The following is a 14,391-nucleotide window of genomic DNA, read 5'->3' on the forward strand; positions in this document are numbered from 1 at the left end:
TTCCACCAAAGGTATTATTATAAAAAAACTAAATCAATGCTTAATAATAACACGGACCACTCACCGTTTTTATGGAATGCATTCTCAGGTGAGGCTGTGTCTGGAGAAGACTGGCCCTCCATCATCCATTTAAAGCGAGACTGCTGACTCCCGATGTCCTTCATGCTACCAGGACCACCCACGACAGATCCACCCAGATCCAAACCTGTAAGATTCACTCCAGAACCAAAACCTATGAAAACAGTGCGAATGAAATAATGAGTAAATTAAATTAAAGCTCCACTCAAGCTCTGCATGGGATGCAATACTATTATGTTTTTTCTTAGGACAATGACAGCATCATTATTTAAATTGACGTCCCATATAAGACTTCTCTTAAAATGAATCTAATTTATGCTATAAAAAATGTGTTTATATAAAAAGGCAAACTGGTAACAATGACTCACCAGAGTATGGTCCCAGGTTTTTCTGGTGTAGGTCAGCCACTGTTGCCGACAGTCCTGGGTGAGGCAGGGAATCGGACATGGGAAGTTTAGGACCACCAATACTACCTCCAGGGTGGTGGGAGGGGGAGAGTTTGGAGCTACCACCTAATCCTCCAACCTGCTGCTGCTGCCTCTGCTGCTGGAGCACTGCCATGATCCTGGCCAACTGAAGAGATGTGATAGAGGTATTTATTTTGACTTAGCAGTTGAGTTGATGCAGGACAAGCTTGTTTGTGTGAGTGTGTTGTACTGCTGTACCTGCTGAGGGTCAGCCTGTTGCCGTACATTGGGTGTGAATTTCCTCTGGTTTTGCAGAAGCTGCTGTTGTTGCTGTTGTGGCTGCTGCTGCTGCTGGAGGAGGAGCTGACAAGCCTGAACAAACACACAATGAAATAATTGGGATGAAAGATTGTGATTTTCCATTTCCATCCAGTGATTTTCAAGATCAGATCAACTGTTTTTCTAGTTTCATAGGAGCAGAAGAGGTGCTGCAGGGAAATTATAAATTGTTTGGTTGATTAAACCATTTTATATTTAAAAATAGTTACATCGAGGGCAACTGGACGGAGTAGGTTTCTTGAAGACGTTTTACGTCCCATCCAAGAGGCTTTACAGTTCTGGGCAGAACTGAAGTCTCTTGGATGAGAATTAAGACGTCTTCAAGAAACCTACTCCGTCCAGTTGCCCTCGATGTAACTATTTTTGGATAAGATGAGCTGGATGACTGAGAACCTAAACAGACTGTTCTTCTTCTGTATATACTGTTCTTCCACAAACTTGAAAGTAGAAGAAATTATATTTTCCTCCAGTGGTTCCCAAACGTTTTCTGCAGTCTGCAGTCTGCATTAGGTATGTCAAAGGTGTAACTTTTTTTATTTTTCTCTGCATCTTCTTACCAGTTGAAACTGTATGTGTGGCGGGTAGATACTGCTGAGCATGGCGATGTGCTGCGGAGACAGCTGCGGAGGGAACACACCTCCCCCGACGCCTGTCACTCCTCCCATGCTGCCAACACCCCCCATACTCCCACTGGGAGGGGGCATCTGCTTCAGCACAGAACCTGGCACCTGGTGACCATCGTGGTGGGAAACAGACACACAACTGTTACCACAGAAACCCTCTGCTGTTATCTCTAATAACCCCATTAGTCTGGTGTTTCTCTCCAATCAAATCTATTTCATGTGCTCATCAGCTGGAGGTTAACAGGTAGCTCGACCCCAAGACAGGGAGTCAATAAATAGAGAAATACATTTTGTACTTTTCAAAGCAGAAATAAATACTGATCTTAAATAAATACTTTTTTTGCAAAAACTTATTTTCAGTTACTCCTTGGAACTGTTTTCCTTTTAGCTCTATGTTTTGGTAACATTTTGTTTTTTACCTCTGACCTTTTAGGGGTTAATTGTTTTTTTTAAGTGAACCTTTTCACTACATTTGTTACATTAAAAAACATCAGCTCTTGGACAAACTAATAAAGCGATTCAGTTTTATTCCATTATTTCCAGTCTTTTTAGGTGTTAAAAATGTATCATAATTATAAAAAAAAAGGTAATTATTATGAAGGTACAGGAAAGGTTCTGAACCTGGGGTGACAGAAACTGATGAGGCACTTGCGCTCGTATCCCTGGGGACTGGTTAATGGGGGGCACATTTGGCTGGTGTCTTGACTGAGCCATCCCTCCACCGCTGCCAAAGATGCTGTGACCACCCTTTGATTCAAGATAAATAATAAAGCTCAGAAAATGAAATTAACATTCATTTTGGGGCATATATTTCACAATTCCACAGAGGAATTCTCATATAAAGATGGTAGGACAGAAACAAAAGGAGCGATTATCTTACTTGTCTAAAAGGGATAGTGTGGTTGAAGAGGGAATGGGGCTTGTAGACAGTGGGTGGTGAGTACAGAGAGCAAGGACCCTCCTCCTCAAGGCACCCATCTTGATTGGTCAAAGGCAAGGTCTGTCACAGAGACAGCCATTGGAAGACCAATTTAGGAGGTGGTAAAGGAGGGGTAGGGAAGAGGGTGAGGCAAGAAGAAATGGGATAGACAAGGAAGAGGAAGGCGAAATCACAAAAGGAAAAAGAGGATTGTGATAAAAGACTACAAAGTTATATAGACATGAAAAGGACCCGAGAGACAAGGCTGCTATTGTTCCAGTGGGATTCTACCTTATCATAGTAAGAGCCAGCATCCCCAGGTGCTGTCTCTTTAGAACCAGGTGGACGATATGCCATTCCGCTGGCACCTCCTCCTCCTGCTGCTCCTCTTCCTCCCTTTCGCATGTCACCATTATAATCATTAATTCCCATGCCTCTTTTCTCTGCCTCTAACTTCTTCTCCTGAAGACAGCCTGGAGCCAGGTCCATGTGTGTGCCACTGGGATCATCGTTCTAGAGAGTAGAGGAAATTGTTACAGGATTTAGTGTCTGCTCATGTCTGTATAAAGTTCGGAAGAGATAACGCCACAATAGCCAACATTTCCCGCTTTTGTGGGAATATTGACAGTATTTCTGGCTCACCAGCAGTCCCATGTTAGAGAACTGTCTGTTTATGGGGCCGATCCATGAGTCTCCTCCACCAGCTTTCAGTGGGCCCTGAGAAAATATACAAGCAGAAACAATTATAATTCAAAAAGAGCTCCAAGGTAAGTACGCAATTCAAACATTTCATTGCAATATAATGTAACTATTGTCCAGAATTATTTCCAGAATAGGAAGAGGATTTACCAACTTAAAAGATATTGTAGCATGTTAGTATAAAAGGAGCATTTCCCAGTAAATTCAAGCTGCATTTTGTCGTTAGTTATAACTATAGTTTTAAACTACATGGTGTTAAACTGCATCACACCTTGTTGTTGGGCTTCTTTGCAGAGTGACTCTGTCCCCAGCCACCGTTGCTTCCCTGTCCCCATGAGGATCCACTTCCTTGGGAGCCAGTGCTGTTCCACATGCCACCTCCCTCCTCCTCATCCTCCCAGCTGGAATGACGTGAGGCTGCTACAGAGCCCTCTTTGTCACCCCATCCATCTTGCATAGACTTTGAACCTTTTGAGCCAAATCGTACACAATTAGCACACAAGTGATTTTATATACTTTATATAGGGATCAGGGCATATATGTTTTTGAAAAGCCTTACTCCCTTACCAGACTTGATCGGGTTGGGAGAAGGGTTTCCCCAGCCTGACGTCTTTCCTCCGGCACAGTCAGAGTCCCCCCAGCCTGTAGGGGCATCGGTAGGCTTCCCCCAAGCTGATGTTCCATTGTCTACATTAGCACTAGTAGGAGAAGTGCCACCCCAACCTGTCGACTCTGCAGACATATAGATAGCAAAAAATTAAATATTATTTGGCCAGTATAAGGCCTGATGTTTCCAATTAAACACCTTGAAAGAAATAATAGCAAAATGACTAACAGATGATTATTTCTTTCACAGTATTTTCTCTTTGATAAAAACTTCTGAATCACAATTCAACAGTCTTACCCGCAGCTGCAACTTTCCCTGGTCCAGTGCCAGGGTTGAAGTCTCGATTACCTCCAAGCCCTGCAGGTGGCCTATTGGACTGCTGCTGTTGCTGCTGCTGCTGCTGTTGCTGTTGTTGTTGTTGTTGTTGTGGCTGCTGCTGTGCTGGAGGTCCCTGTTGTGGTAGCTGCTGGGCCTGACCTTGAACATGTGACTGCTGGCCAGCAGGGGCACTGTTTTTATCCCATAAGTTTACTGGCTTGTAGTTGTAATGGGTTGGGTCTCCCCATGCTGATGTTCCATCGTCAATGTCGTTCTTTCTACTGATAGACTGCGGCGAGGGTTCCTCCCAGCCGCTCGGTTCAGATCCACCACCACCCACTCCGGGGCCACCAGGAATGGGCCCCGAGGTCCAGCCTGAGCTTTGGTTCTGATTCTGGGCTTGAGAAATGGGTTTCCTTCCCCCGCCCCCTTGCATGGCCCCTTGGTCCAAAGCTTGCTGTAGCTGTGGATGCTGATTGCGGGGCTGTGATTGTTGCTGTTGCAGTTGTGCCTGTGGGCCTGTGATGGAGCCCGGCTGGCTGTTTGGCATCTGATGCATTTTGTTTGCTCCACTCCAATTTTGATGGGGTTTTGACCCGATACCCCCAACACCCATTCCCCCTCCTCCACTGCCTCCTCCTCCACCAGTACCTCCTGCACCCCAGGTTCTGCGTGGAGCATTATCATCCCAGCTTCCCCAACCACCCACACCCGTATCCCCACCTGAGTTTCCTCCTGCATTCTTCCTCTCATCCTCCCAACCACCTTCTCCAATGTTTGATTTTTCTTGCTCTCCCCAGTCCCTACGTGACCCAATTTTCTGTCCTGAACCCCATCCACTTCCTCCTACATTGCCCCCAATTTCTTTCCAAGCCCCTGCCTCTTTCTCCTCCTGATTTCTTCCCCAGCCACCACTGACTGATTCACCCTGTTGCCTAACATCACCCCAACCAGCTCCACTTCCTCCTCCTCTACCACCACCTCCCCAATCTTCATTGCCCCAACCCTTGGCATTGTGTCCTTCCGCAGGCCCTAATCCTTCACTACCCCAGCTTGTAGCCTTTCCCTGCTGGTTTTGCCCTTGTATTGTCCCTGACCCCAATCCCGAACCTGTTGTGTTCATTGGCCCAGATTGTGAGACGCCGAGATTTCTCAAGTTGGAGCCTGAAGGTTGTGTGACTCTCCCAGACAGAGACGCCCCACTACTGCTACTGTTGCTGCTGCTTTCCCAACCCTCTCCAGATCCAGCAGAGGAAACCAGGGAGGGATTGACCCCTGCACCTGCAGACTCACTGATAAGGGTCCTGGATCCACTAGAAAACTGAGAACTGCCAACAGAAGTTGGGTGTTTCGCTGTGGATGAGGAAAATCCACCTTTATTCAGTTGTTCTTCAACATCCCAGGCTGTGTTTTGTCTGATTTGCGTTTGGCCCCAGCCTGTATTGGACAGGACTCGTGGATCCAGATCAGTTCGACTTAATAGGTTCTGTAAGGCAGTTTCAGCATTAGGTGCCTGACGGCGAGGATGACTGTTAGTGCTGTTGGGTCCACTTCCATTTCTGGAATTGCCGCCGCTGGATGAAGATCCTCCCCGCGCTCCCTGTCCTCCTACTTCCACACCCCACTCCCCAGTTTCACTCTCTACTTTCTGATTGTCCCAGACTCTGGTCAAAGGGGTGACTGTTGAGGAAGACGACGAGGTGGCAGGAGGGTTATCAACAGTGCTGCCCCCACTACTACTGCTGTTACTGCTGCAGGCTCCACCGATTCCCTCTCCTCCTAGGTTAGCTCCTCCAATACCAGTGGAGCTGCCACCCCAATCAACACCAGAAACTGCTCTATCCCCTACTCCTGATGACCCCCACCCTCCCTGAGATACTCCAGACGTTTGAGTATTGTTCCCTCCAGTTCCAACACTCCCCCAAGCATTAATTCCACTTGTGGAACCAGGATAACCCCAACCCGAAGTTCCATTATCCCTTTCAGCAGCTCCGAATGCTCCTGTTCCACCTCCTCCACCCTCCCAACCATCAGTTCTTGAGGCACCCGTTTTGGAGTTAGCTGCAGGGTAAGAAGGCTGGCCTCTCCATGTGGAGGCGACATTGTGGTCTCCCACATTCATCCCGCCTCCTCCCACACCACGGTCCATTAGTCCCCCGATTCCTTCTCCACCTGCAATTTTTGGTCCCGCTGATTCACTGTCCCATTTCCCCCCTCCCATCTCTCTGTCTCTAGATTGCATTTGGTGAAGTTGGTGCTGATGGGTACTTGATTGATTCACAGATATAGGCGGGTGACCCCCCAACACTCCACTTCCCATTCCCAGGGAAGCAGAGTTGTTGGCAGACACAGACCCTCCAGGGCCCTGGGGATGGAAGGAAGACGGACCTCCTTCCCCTGCAGCAGCAGGCCCATCCTGCTGCACAAGGGCAGGCCAGGCCGAAGGGTTGGCATTTGGACTGAAGTTGGCACCTGGAATCCCACTGCTTCCATCAACGGGGCCACTGGTATCATGGCTCCCTGGCACAGTGGAGGCTTTGGAAAGTAAGGAGGGCTGCTGTAGCAGGGGCCCAGCTGCAGCTACAGCATTCCCTCCTCCGAGTTGACCCTGGGAGGCAGCCGTCCCCCATGCCACACTATTAGACGACTGCATACATTCATTAGGCAAAGAGAACGAAGAAGTGGACGAGGAATGGTTGCCGGAGGCACTAATGCTGTTCACAGGCATTCCACTGTTGCTGCTGCCCCCTCCAGCTCTGGCAAATGAAGCTGCTCCTCCATCACTTCCAGCGATGCTAGGCCACTCCTCCAGGTCATTGCCATCAACAATTACCTTCTCCCGGCCCTGAGAGGAGGTCTGGCTGCCTGAGCTTGCCCCCCACATGGAATTTGCATAATTAGAAGAAGTAGAAGCAGCAGCTGATGATGAGGTGAGGGCCAATGAGGAGGCAGTCGCACCAGAATCTGAACAGCAAAAAGCTGAGTATTAAAAACATTAATGAAAAAAAAAAAAAGCAATAAGATGTGGGAGATCGTTTAAAAAAAAAAAAATAAACACACACCTGAGACAGCAGTCATGTTTGTGTTTGGGCCATCCCCTCCTCCCCCTCCCAACAGCATTGAGGACAGTGGTGGCTGACCCCTCTTCAGTAGCACTTTATGGTCCTGCTGGCAGCGAAATCTTGGCGGCACTTCTCTCGGCATGTAGCGTGGCTGTTGTTGAGATGCCTGGGTCCCGCCTCCGCTGCTTGTACTGACGTTTCCAGTTGTACTGGGACTGCCAGTGGTGGAGGAAGAACTGGTGATGGAGGTGGACTGTCCGTTGGCCACCGCCAGGCGCTTGGCATTGTTGCCGCCCTGTGAAGGGGTGGCAGCACAGCCAGGGCCTGAGGTGGCTGGTGATGGGGATGCAGAGGGGGTAGGTCCAGGGCTGGGGGAGGCAGAGCTGCTCTGAGTGGCAGGAGAATGGGCAGATGCCGGCTTGCTCAAGTCTGACACTACATAAGGTGGAAGAAAGAAGAAATTGTTAATTAATCGATAAATTAATCGATAAAAACAAAGAGAATAATAAATCTTTAGATAGAAAATAACCTTTATAAATTAGCTAACATCAATTCATTTATACACAAATATTGGGGCTGCTTACCTTTGTTTTTTTGTTCTGCAACCTATGTTTAAAAAGGAAAATGACAAAGAAAAAACATGAGTTACTGTGTTCTCCAAAGGCTGCTAAATATATATGTGATGGTAAAAAAAAAAAAACATATGATTTTTCTAATATAAGTTACAAAGAGGTAAAGAAAGTAATTAATCATCAATGCTACATATACAACTATATACAAACATACAGTAATATATACAATAAACATTACACAGTTGTTCTCAAAGGAAATATGTGTTATGTTATAACATGCTGCTGCATGTTGGTTTCTCTAGAGAATCAAACTGTTTTGCAGAAACTGCATTTCTGTGATACCTCTGGCTTGTAAAAACTCTTAAAAAGACAATCTAATTCATTCTAAATATACTGAGAGGACACAAAGGGAGGAAAATGCTTACCTTCTGAGAGGCTTCCCTTTTCCTTTTATCGTCTTTTTTCCTTTTCTTGTCTTCCATGAACTACTTCTCCGGTCCCGATACTCTGTTCTTCCAGTAAAAATTAAAAACATCCACAAATTAATCATAGCAAGCAAATCACTATCAAAATTATATCTCAGGTTTGTAGTGATAACAAATAAAATGAAAATGTCAGGAGTACAGGCCATGAAAGGCTTCAGAAGCAGGGGAGTAGATGATGTGAATCAGCCATCAAACACTTGAGCTAAGAATACTGCTGGACACAGGCAACAAACATAGTAATTATCCCCATCTAAAGCATGCAGAACAGTGTAAGCTGATCACACTTGTTGTTTCAACCAATTTAGACGGATTACGAGAGACATAACTCATTTAGTCATTAGACTCACTGAATTTGCAAGCGAAAAATAACCAGTGACCACTCTAAGATGGAGCAATTTTCAGCACTTTGTCAGCTGCACAACAAAAATAATGCAATATCATTAAGGTGCCTAAAATAGGAAAATAGATCATGCTGATGAGGGAAAACACAGCAAAAGTGAACTATGTAGCATTGATTAAAGGGTCTGGGGGAAGACCCTACACGGCCCCTTCCACCAAGAAGGCCTGGATTCAAACTTTTTGATATGACCAAGGTTAACTCATTCATCCCCAAATAGTGTTTGATCAGCCAAAGTGCCAAGAAGAAAAGCTAATTTCTTGCTCATATTTTTCATTTAATTCAGCTCAACAATATGATCCATAGTCTTATGTAAATAATTGACAAATTTTCTTAAAACACTGAAAGACTTGTAGTTATCATACATATGCCATTAGTTTTGTACCATATTGCTCCATCAAATATTAAACTTTCAGTATAATTTGAAGGAGACACAAAATGACAAGTTACAAACAGTATCATCTGTAATGGTACAGTATTACAGTATACAGTAATTTTATTCTTCCTAGAACTTCTTCAGTCTTTCACAAAGCACAGGCAGTATTACTTGCAGAAATTAAATTTTTCCTTAACTATATTCACCTGCCGCTTATACTTTAAAACCCAGAACAATGTAAGAGCATGGTATGCTAAGTCAAGCACAACAGAAAAGCACCAATTGGTGAAGTGAATTTGATTGTGACAAGTGAAACCCAAAGAGTATTTAGCCAGTCCAAAAATCTCCAATATGTTTTAATAGCAAATAGGACACCAGACTCAAATCCCATGTGTTGAAACCCTGTTAACGTAAATGTTAAAGTGGATTGCGTTTTCAAAGGAAAACCTTTACGAATTAAAAATCACTTCCATTTAATGAAACAACTTCAGTTTTAAACACCGTTTATGGGTTAATGCCAAAACACCTTCAAAAGGGAGGAACCTTGGGAGGAAGAAAAATGAAACCCAAAAAATTAATCCTTGTTCATATATCAGGAAGCTCTACTAACAATTTTGATCTGTCAAACCAGCATTTAAGCTGACTGCAGCCTTTTTTCATCTAAATACGGACGACACCTGCTAATACGACCAGTTATTGTGTTGTCAGGGTTTAAACAACAACGGCGCCGATAAAGCACTTTGCCAGCAACCATTTGGAAAGTTATTGACTTACACCATGTGTGTCAGGGGTTACAGTTCTTTAATATCAATGGTATTAAATGTAAATGCAAATTTGCATAGCAGCGCCAAATGCTAACATTAAGGAGTGGTATCTAATTTACTGGGACAATACAGAAACAGCAAGGATGTTGCAAACTTGCCGCTGTCCAGATTAAAGTGTGCAGGATAATAGTTGCACAATATTATTACAGTGAACCCAGCTGATAGGATAACTTAAGATACTTATACTGCATCACCAGAGCTGCTGCTATCAAGGTAAAGCTACCTTGACTGAGGCTAAGTGCGTTAGCTATGCTTAAGAGCGCAGTTGCATAGTAATTCACTAACACATACCTTAGCAGCCATTTAATATATGCACAAACAATAACACGACAACATGACACACTTAAAAAAAACAACAATGACACAAATCCAATTACTCACCTCGTGAATCACATATGAATTTAAGCTAGCGTGCTAAGCTAACTCAGCTAAAGTGCTTCAGTGCGATTTTTTTTAATTTCAGCTTTTCGAGGCTACAACCAGAGCAACGAGGCCTGGGTGGATAGTCAAGACAGTAGCGAACGATGCAAACATGCGCGTTTACACGAGCTACAGGTTGGTAAATAAGTACTAACGTTGTAATAGCATAAAGCCTAATGTGCTGAAGAATTGAAATCTCAAAGCGCTGTGGAGTCAGTCAGTTGACGGGCGGCCATTTTGCTGCTCAGTGTGAAGCGTCTCCAATAGGCAGCGCTTGGCAGCTGCGTGGACGCGCTCTGACTGGCTGCCGCCGAGGAGAGGGACGACTGAAAAAAAACAACCCACCGCTAACGTGTGACAGGACAACTTTATTTTAAATTTACACAGATTTAAAGCTCAGTAAACCACTTTCACATTTCAGGTAACAACATAGCACTTGTATATTTTTGAATTAATTAAATATTGTCACCCCAAGTTTTTAAGCTGTTACCATGGCAAACCACTGTTTTGTTCTGATGTTAAGTTTTACTTTAAATATTTTTTATGTACATTCGTTAATTATGTTATCTTCAGATTTTTCTTAATTGATTGGACAATATTATACACTTTGCGTTTTGTTTGGTAAATATTTCACTTTCAGAAGATTTTCGCTTTACAAATATTATATCTTACATATAATAAGTTGTTTTTTGTATTTCGCCGTTTTTTTCTAACGGTCGCATTATAGCAACAGCTGTTGGCTTAATTTTACCTAAATTGAGCTAACTAAAATTCCCAAATTTCTAATTAGTTTTAAATGTAATTATTTATCACAGTGCAACCTTTCTAATCAACTTTAACTACAAGGGAAATGTGACCAGAAATATTAAACGGTTTACTAATTTCATGACCAATAATTATGTATCTTATTGACATAATTTATTTTCTCAATCTGTATTTTCCTAAAATTTGCTGACAAAAACTTGCTAATGAAATGTGCTAATGAAAGCTTATTTTTAAAACTTTTACCACCTTTTCTGTTTGCCAAACTGAACTTAAATACCTTGAAAACATTAAATTTTAAAACATGAATCATGGCTTGAATTTTGTCTTCACAGTATGGGCCCAAAAATTAGAGGATCAACTAGAAGAAAGCGAGAGGAAGATGATGATTATGTGAAAACAGGCGGGAAAAGGAGGACACGTGGGAAGGGGAAATATATCGGAGCTCATGTGAGAATTGCAGGTGAGATCCAAAACCCAGATATGACAATTTGTATGGCTGTCAAATTAATTTTATTTGATTAGGTATATATTTTAAATAGTTATAGATTTTAAATGGGAGTACTAAAACTCTCAAATAACTACATATCAACAACACTTTACATACAAGTGATAACTCTAAAAGATCAATAATTTAGACCAAAAGAGCTAAATAACCACTACAAAATTCCTCTAAAAGATAGAAATAACTAAGATGACAGTTACATAAACAGTGACATCAAAGTAGACCAGAACAAATGGTGTTGTCCAGTCCTGTTAGTCACTTTATTCTTCTGCCTTTAACGTGCATCCTTAGGTGGTATCTGGAAAGCTGTGGAGGAGTGTGTGGAGATGGGTGGCAGGAGTTTTGGCATGTTTCTCGGCCCCAAGCGTTCCTGGAAAAGATCCCCACTAGACCCTGAGTCTGCAGCTAGGTTTCAGGCAGAACTCTTCCTTCGAGGAATTGACCCAGCTCATGTAGTTCCTCATGGGTCCTACCTGATGAACTGTGGTTCTTCCAAAGCAGGTTAGAATGACTTTAAAGTATCTTTTCTGATACAGTTTTTCTTAATTCTTTGGCTCATAATATTCTCTTATGATAAAAAAACGGACATATGAACATTGTCACAACTAGATGTGTACAGGAAAAGTGAGGCCATGCTGGTGGATGACCTCCATCGCTGCAGCCTCCTGGGCCTCAGCCTCTACAACTTCCACCCTGGCTCCACCACAGGCTCCATCACCACTGAAGAGTGTACAAAGAACATCGCCAAGGCTATCAACTTTGCTCACCGCCAAGTTCCTGGTGTGATTACAGGTGCAGTTGGACGAGTAGGAGCAGATGATACAGATAACATTAGAAAATAGATTGCCCAGATTATTTCATTTACCTAGGATGTTTACCAATTTGATATTATCACCAGTTTCAACTTGAAATTTGGAATAAATCAATCTTAAAGTTTGCACAAAATGATTTGTATTGTATTGAAAGTTCAAAATTATTGCAGGAGACAGAGAATACAAAAAAAATCCATTTTGAAAGTCATTCCATCCAAGTACACTGCCAGCACATCATTGCTTTGGAAGCACTTTGACTACATCAGCAAAGCTGACTGTAGGCTTGACACTGCTGCAGGTATACAGATGATTCATGTTACCAAAAACAGTCTGTGTGACTCATATGCCCCAATTTCTTCTGCTCAGACTAAATCAGGTCTGTGTGAGATACTGCAGAAGGGCACGGCCCATTATTTTCATTTGTTTGTGTGTATGAATATGATAATGACTTCATTTGTTTCCTTCTCCCCTCTGTGTAACCTCAGTGCTGGAGAACATGTGCTGTCAGGGTGGCACCGTGGGTGGAAAGTTCTCCGAGCTGAGAAACATCATTGACAGAGTCAGAGACCAGAGCAGAGTCGGAGTGTGTATCGATACATGCCACGCCTTCGCTGCAGGTACCTGGATACTGTGAGAGTCAAACACTGTCCGGTCAAATTTAAGTATTAAGTTCTAGAGGACACCGGCCATTAACCATGGAACCATGTACTGTTTTCTGCGACGTGGAAAGAAAAGGATGTGCAGGAAAAAGTAAAAGAAAGAAAATGTACAAGACAGCCACAGCAGTTTGTTGTGGAGGGGGTGTGTTGTGTTACTGTCGGTAAGGTGTTGTATGTAAGTGTGTGTTACGCCAAAAGTAAACCCAGGCACACACGTGAGAAAATAACATAAAGATTAATGTTGGTTTTTTTCATATAGTCTAAAATCGTTCTGCAATGTTTCCAGTATTCCACTTAATAATAATGTTCCAAATGAAATGGCCATTGAGGAGCCACGATCAGAATGTAAAGAGCGTGCTGTGTTGGCTGTTCTCATGTTCTCCCCGTCTTCTCAGGATACGACCTGGCTGCAAAGGGAGGCTTTAAGCGCATGTTGAATGAGTTTGACTGTGAGGTGGGTCTCCAGTACCTGGAAGCCATCCACCTCAATGACTCCAGAGGTGTGGCCTGAAGAAAGATTCAGATGTTACAATCATTTCAGAACATCTGTGTGCTTGGCTAAATCATTCTCCACCTTCACGGTTTATTTATATTTGTAATCTGAAACGCAGGACAACTGGGCTGCAAGCTGGATCGTCACGAAGATATTGGCAGAGGATACATTGGAATTTCTGCGTTCAGAGAAATTGTCAATGAGCCAAAACTCAACAACATTCCTATGATTCTGGAGACGCCGACAAGGTAAGAACGCCTGAGGATGTGTGGAATCTGGAGCTTGTAAGTAACCAAAGCTAATACTAGGCTTATAGCTTATTTATTTTGCTAGATAACTTTAAGCCTTTTCTTTACTTTAAAATGATTGCTTAGCTGATGATTGGCATAATTTGAGACATGTTGTGTCTCTTGTTGTCTCTCTCAGGAGAGGATTCACATTTGCAGATCAGATTGACCTTCTCTACTCTATGTGTAAGAAGTAAGATAATACTGTCTGACATTATTGATGAATCAGCGCAGGACACAGTGAGTGCTGAAAATAATATGATTTTGTCTTAATTGTTTTCTTTTCTTTGGGCCAGACTTGTTGTTTATTGTAGATCCTTCTCTTTAAAGAAGTTGAGAAGTTTATTCTTTTTTAAACTCAGTAAATGAAAATGTACCCTGTTCTGTTTCCTGGGATATTGTTTTATTCTTGGAATTGTTGTAATGGCTTTATTCTGTGACAATGTGTTTTAGTCTTTAGTCTAAAGTTCCTGTTGAAAAAAAAATAATTAAATGAGTTGGACCTGTTCAGAGTTGTCGTGTTCAAATTACCACTAGATGGCAGGAGAAACACACACATGCAATGTGGGAGTCTGAAGATTGAACAGAGGTAACTCTTTGTCTGTCCTTTTTACAATATCTTCATTAACCTGAATGTGTATAATATTAGTTGTGATTATTATATTGTGATTTTTGGACTCAATTTTAATCTGCTCATAATAATTTTGATTTTTTTTTGTCTCTATAACTCCAGTATCTTATTATATT

The 14,391-nt window shown here is 42.9% G+C and overlaps 2 protein-coding genes across 5 annotated transcripts in view; one reads left to right on the forward strand and one right to left on the reverse strand.

The window, feature by feature from the left end:
- The window catches only part of tnrc6ba (trinucleotide repeat containing adaptor 6Ba), a 17,057-nt gene extending 6,681 nt beyond the window's left edge, over nt 1-10,376 (reverse strand). The window contains exons 1-15 of one of the 3 annotated variants that reach the window (XM_017034261.2): nt 10,088-10,376; nt 8,050-8,131; nt 7,637-7,658; nt 7,053-7,487; nt 3,970-6,954; nt 3,633-3,797; nt 3,337-3,533; nt 3,009-3,083; nt 2,658-2,879; nt 2,328-2,447; nt 2,069-2,194; nt 1,382-1,552; nt 744-857; nt 447-651; nt 65-232 (exon numbers count right to left, since the gene is read on the reverse strand). In XM_017034261.2, coding sequence (XP_016889750.1) covers nt 65-232; nt 447-651; nt 744-857; nt 1,382-1,552; nt 2,069-2,194; nt 2,328-2,447; nt 2,658-2,879; nt 3,009-3,083; nt 3,337-3,533; nt 3,633-3,797; nt 3,970-6,954; nt 7,053-7,487; nt 7,637-7,658; nt 8,050-8,106 — 5,062 coding nt within the window. In that variant the 5' untranslated portion in view covers nt 8,107-8,131; nt 10,088-10,376. Of the gene's footprint in view, nt 1-64; nt 233-446; nt 652-743; nt 858-1,381; nt 1,553-2,068; nt 2,195-2,327; nt 2,448-2,657; nt 2,880-3,008; nt 3,084-3,336; nt 3,534-3,632; nt 3,798-3,969; nt 6,955-7,052; nt 7,488-7,636; nt 7,659-8,049; nt 8,137-10,087 lie in introns of all 3 variants that reach the window. The other 2 variants (XM_008314739.3, XM_008314740.3) reach the window with 2 other exon arrangements.
- Nucleotides 10,377-10,395: 19 nt separating this feature from the next.
- Nucleotides 10,396-14,151, forward strand: LOC103382083 (probable endonuclease 4). Of its 2 annotated transcripts, none has more exons than XM_017034264.2 (8): nt 10,396-10,547; nt 11,224-11,351; nt 11,685-11,894; nt 12,003-12,185; nt 12,691-12,822; nt 13,260-13,318; nt 13,476-13,605; nt 13,784-14,151. In XM_017034264.2, exons 2-7 carry the CDS (start codon nt 11,225-11,227, stop codon nt 13,584-13,586), a joined length of 822 nt encoding a protein of 273 aa, XP_016889753.1. In that variant the 5' UTR covers nt 10,396-10,547; nt 11,224; the 3' UTR covers nt 13,587-13,605; nt 13,784-14,151. The 2 variants fall into 2 exon arrangements, with proteins under 2 accessions (XP_016889753.1, XP_008312965.1); XM_008314743.3 differs by having other exon boundaries at nt 10,397-10,547; nt 13,260-13,364.
- Nucleotides 14,152-14,391: the final 240 nt, after the last annotated feature.

The sequence above is a fragment of the Cynoglossus semilaevis genome, chromosome 8 (genome assembly GCF_000523025.1).
Source record: "Cynoglossus semilaevis isolate Cse_v1.0 chromosome 8, Cse_v1.0, whole genome shotgun sequence".
Classification (NCBI taxonomy): domain Eukaryota; kingdom Metazoa; phylum Chordata; class Actinopteri; order Pleuronectiformes; family Cynoglossidae; genus Cynoglossus; species Cynoglossus semilaevis.

Bases quoted from the DNA above. Each gene is read 5' to 3' on its own strand.
- LOC103382083 (XM_008314743.3), top strand. From the start codon at position 11,225: ATGGGCCCAAAAATTAGAGGATCAACTAGAAGAAAGCGAGAGGAAGAT. The intron at 11,352-11,684 runs GTGAGATCCAAA...GTGCATCCTTAG, and splicing joins AGCTCATGTGAGAATTGCAG to GTGGTATCTGGAAAGCTGTG. The intron at 13,365-13,475 runs GTGTGGCCTGAA...TCTGAAACGCAG, and splicing joins CCACCTCAATGACTCCAGAG to GACAACTGGGCTGCAAGCTG.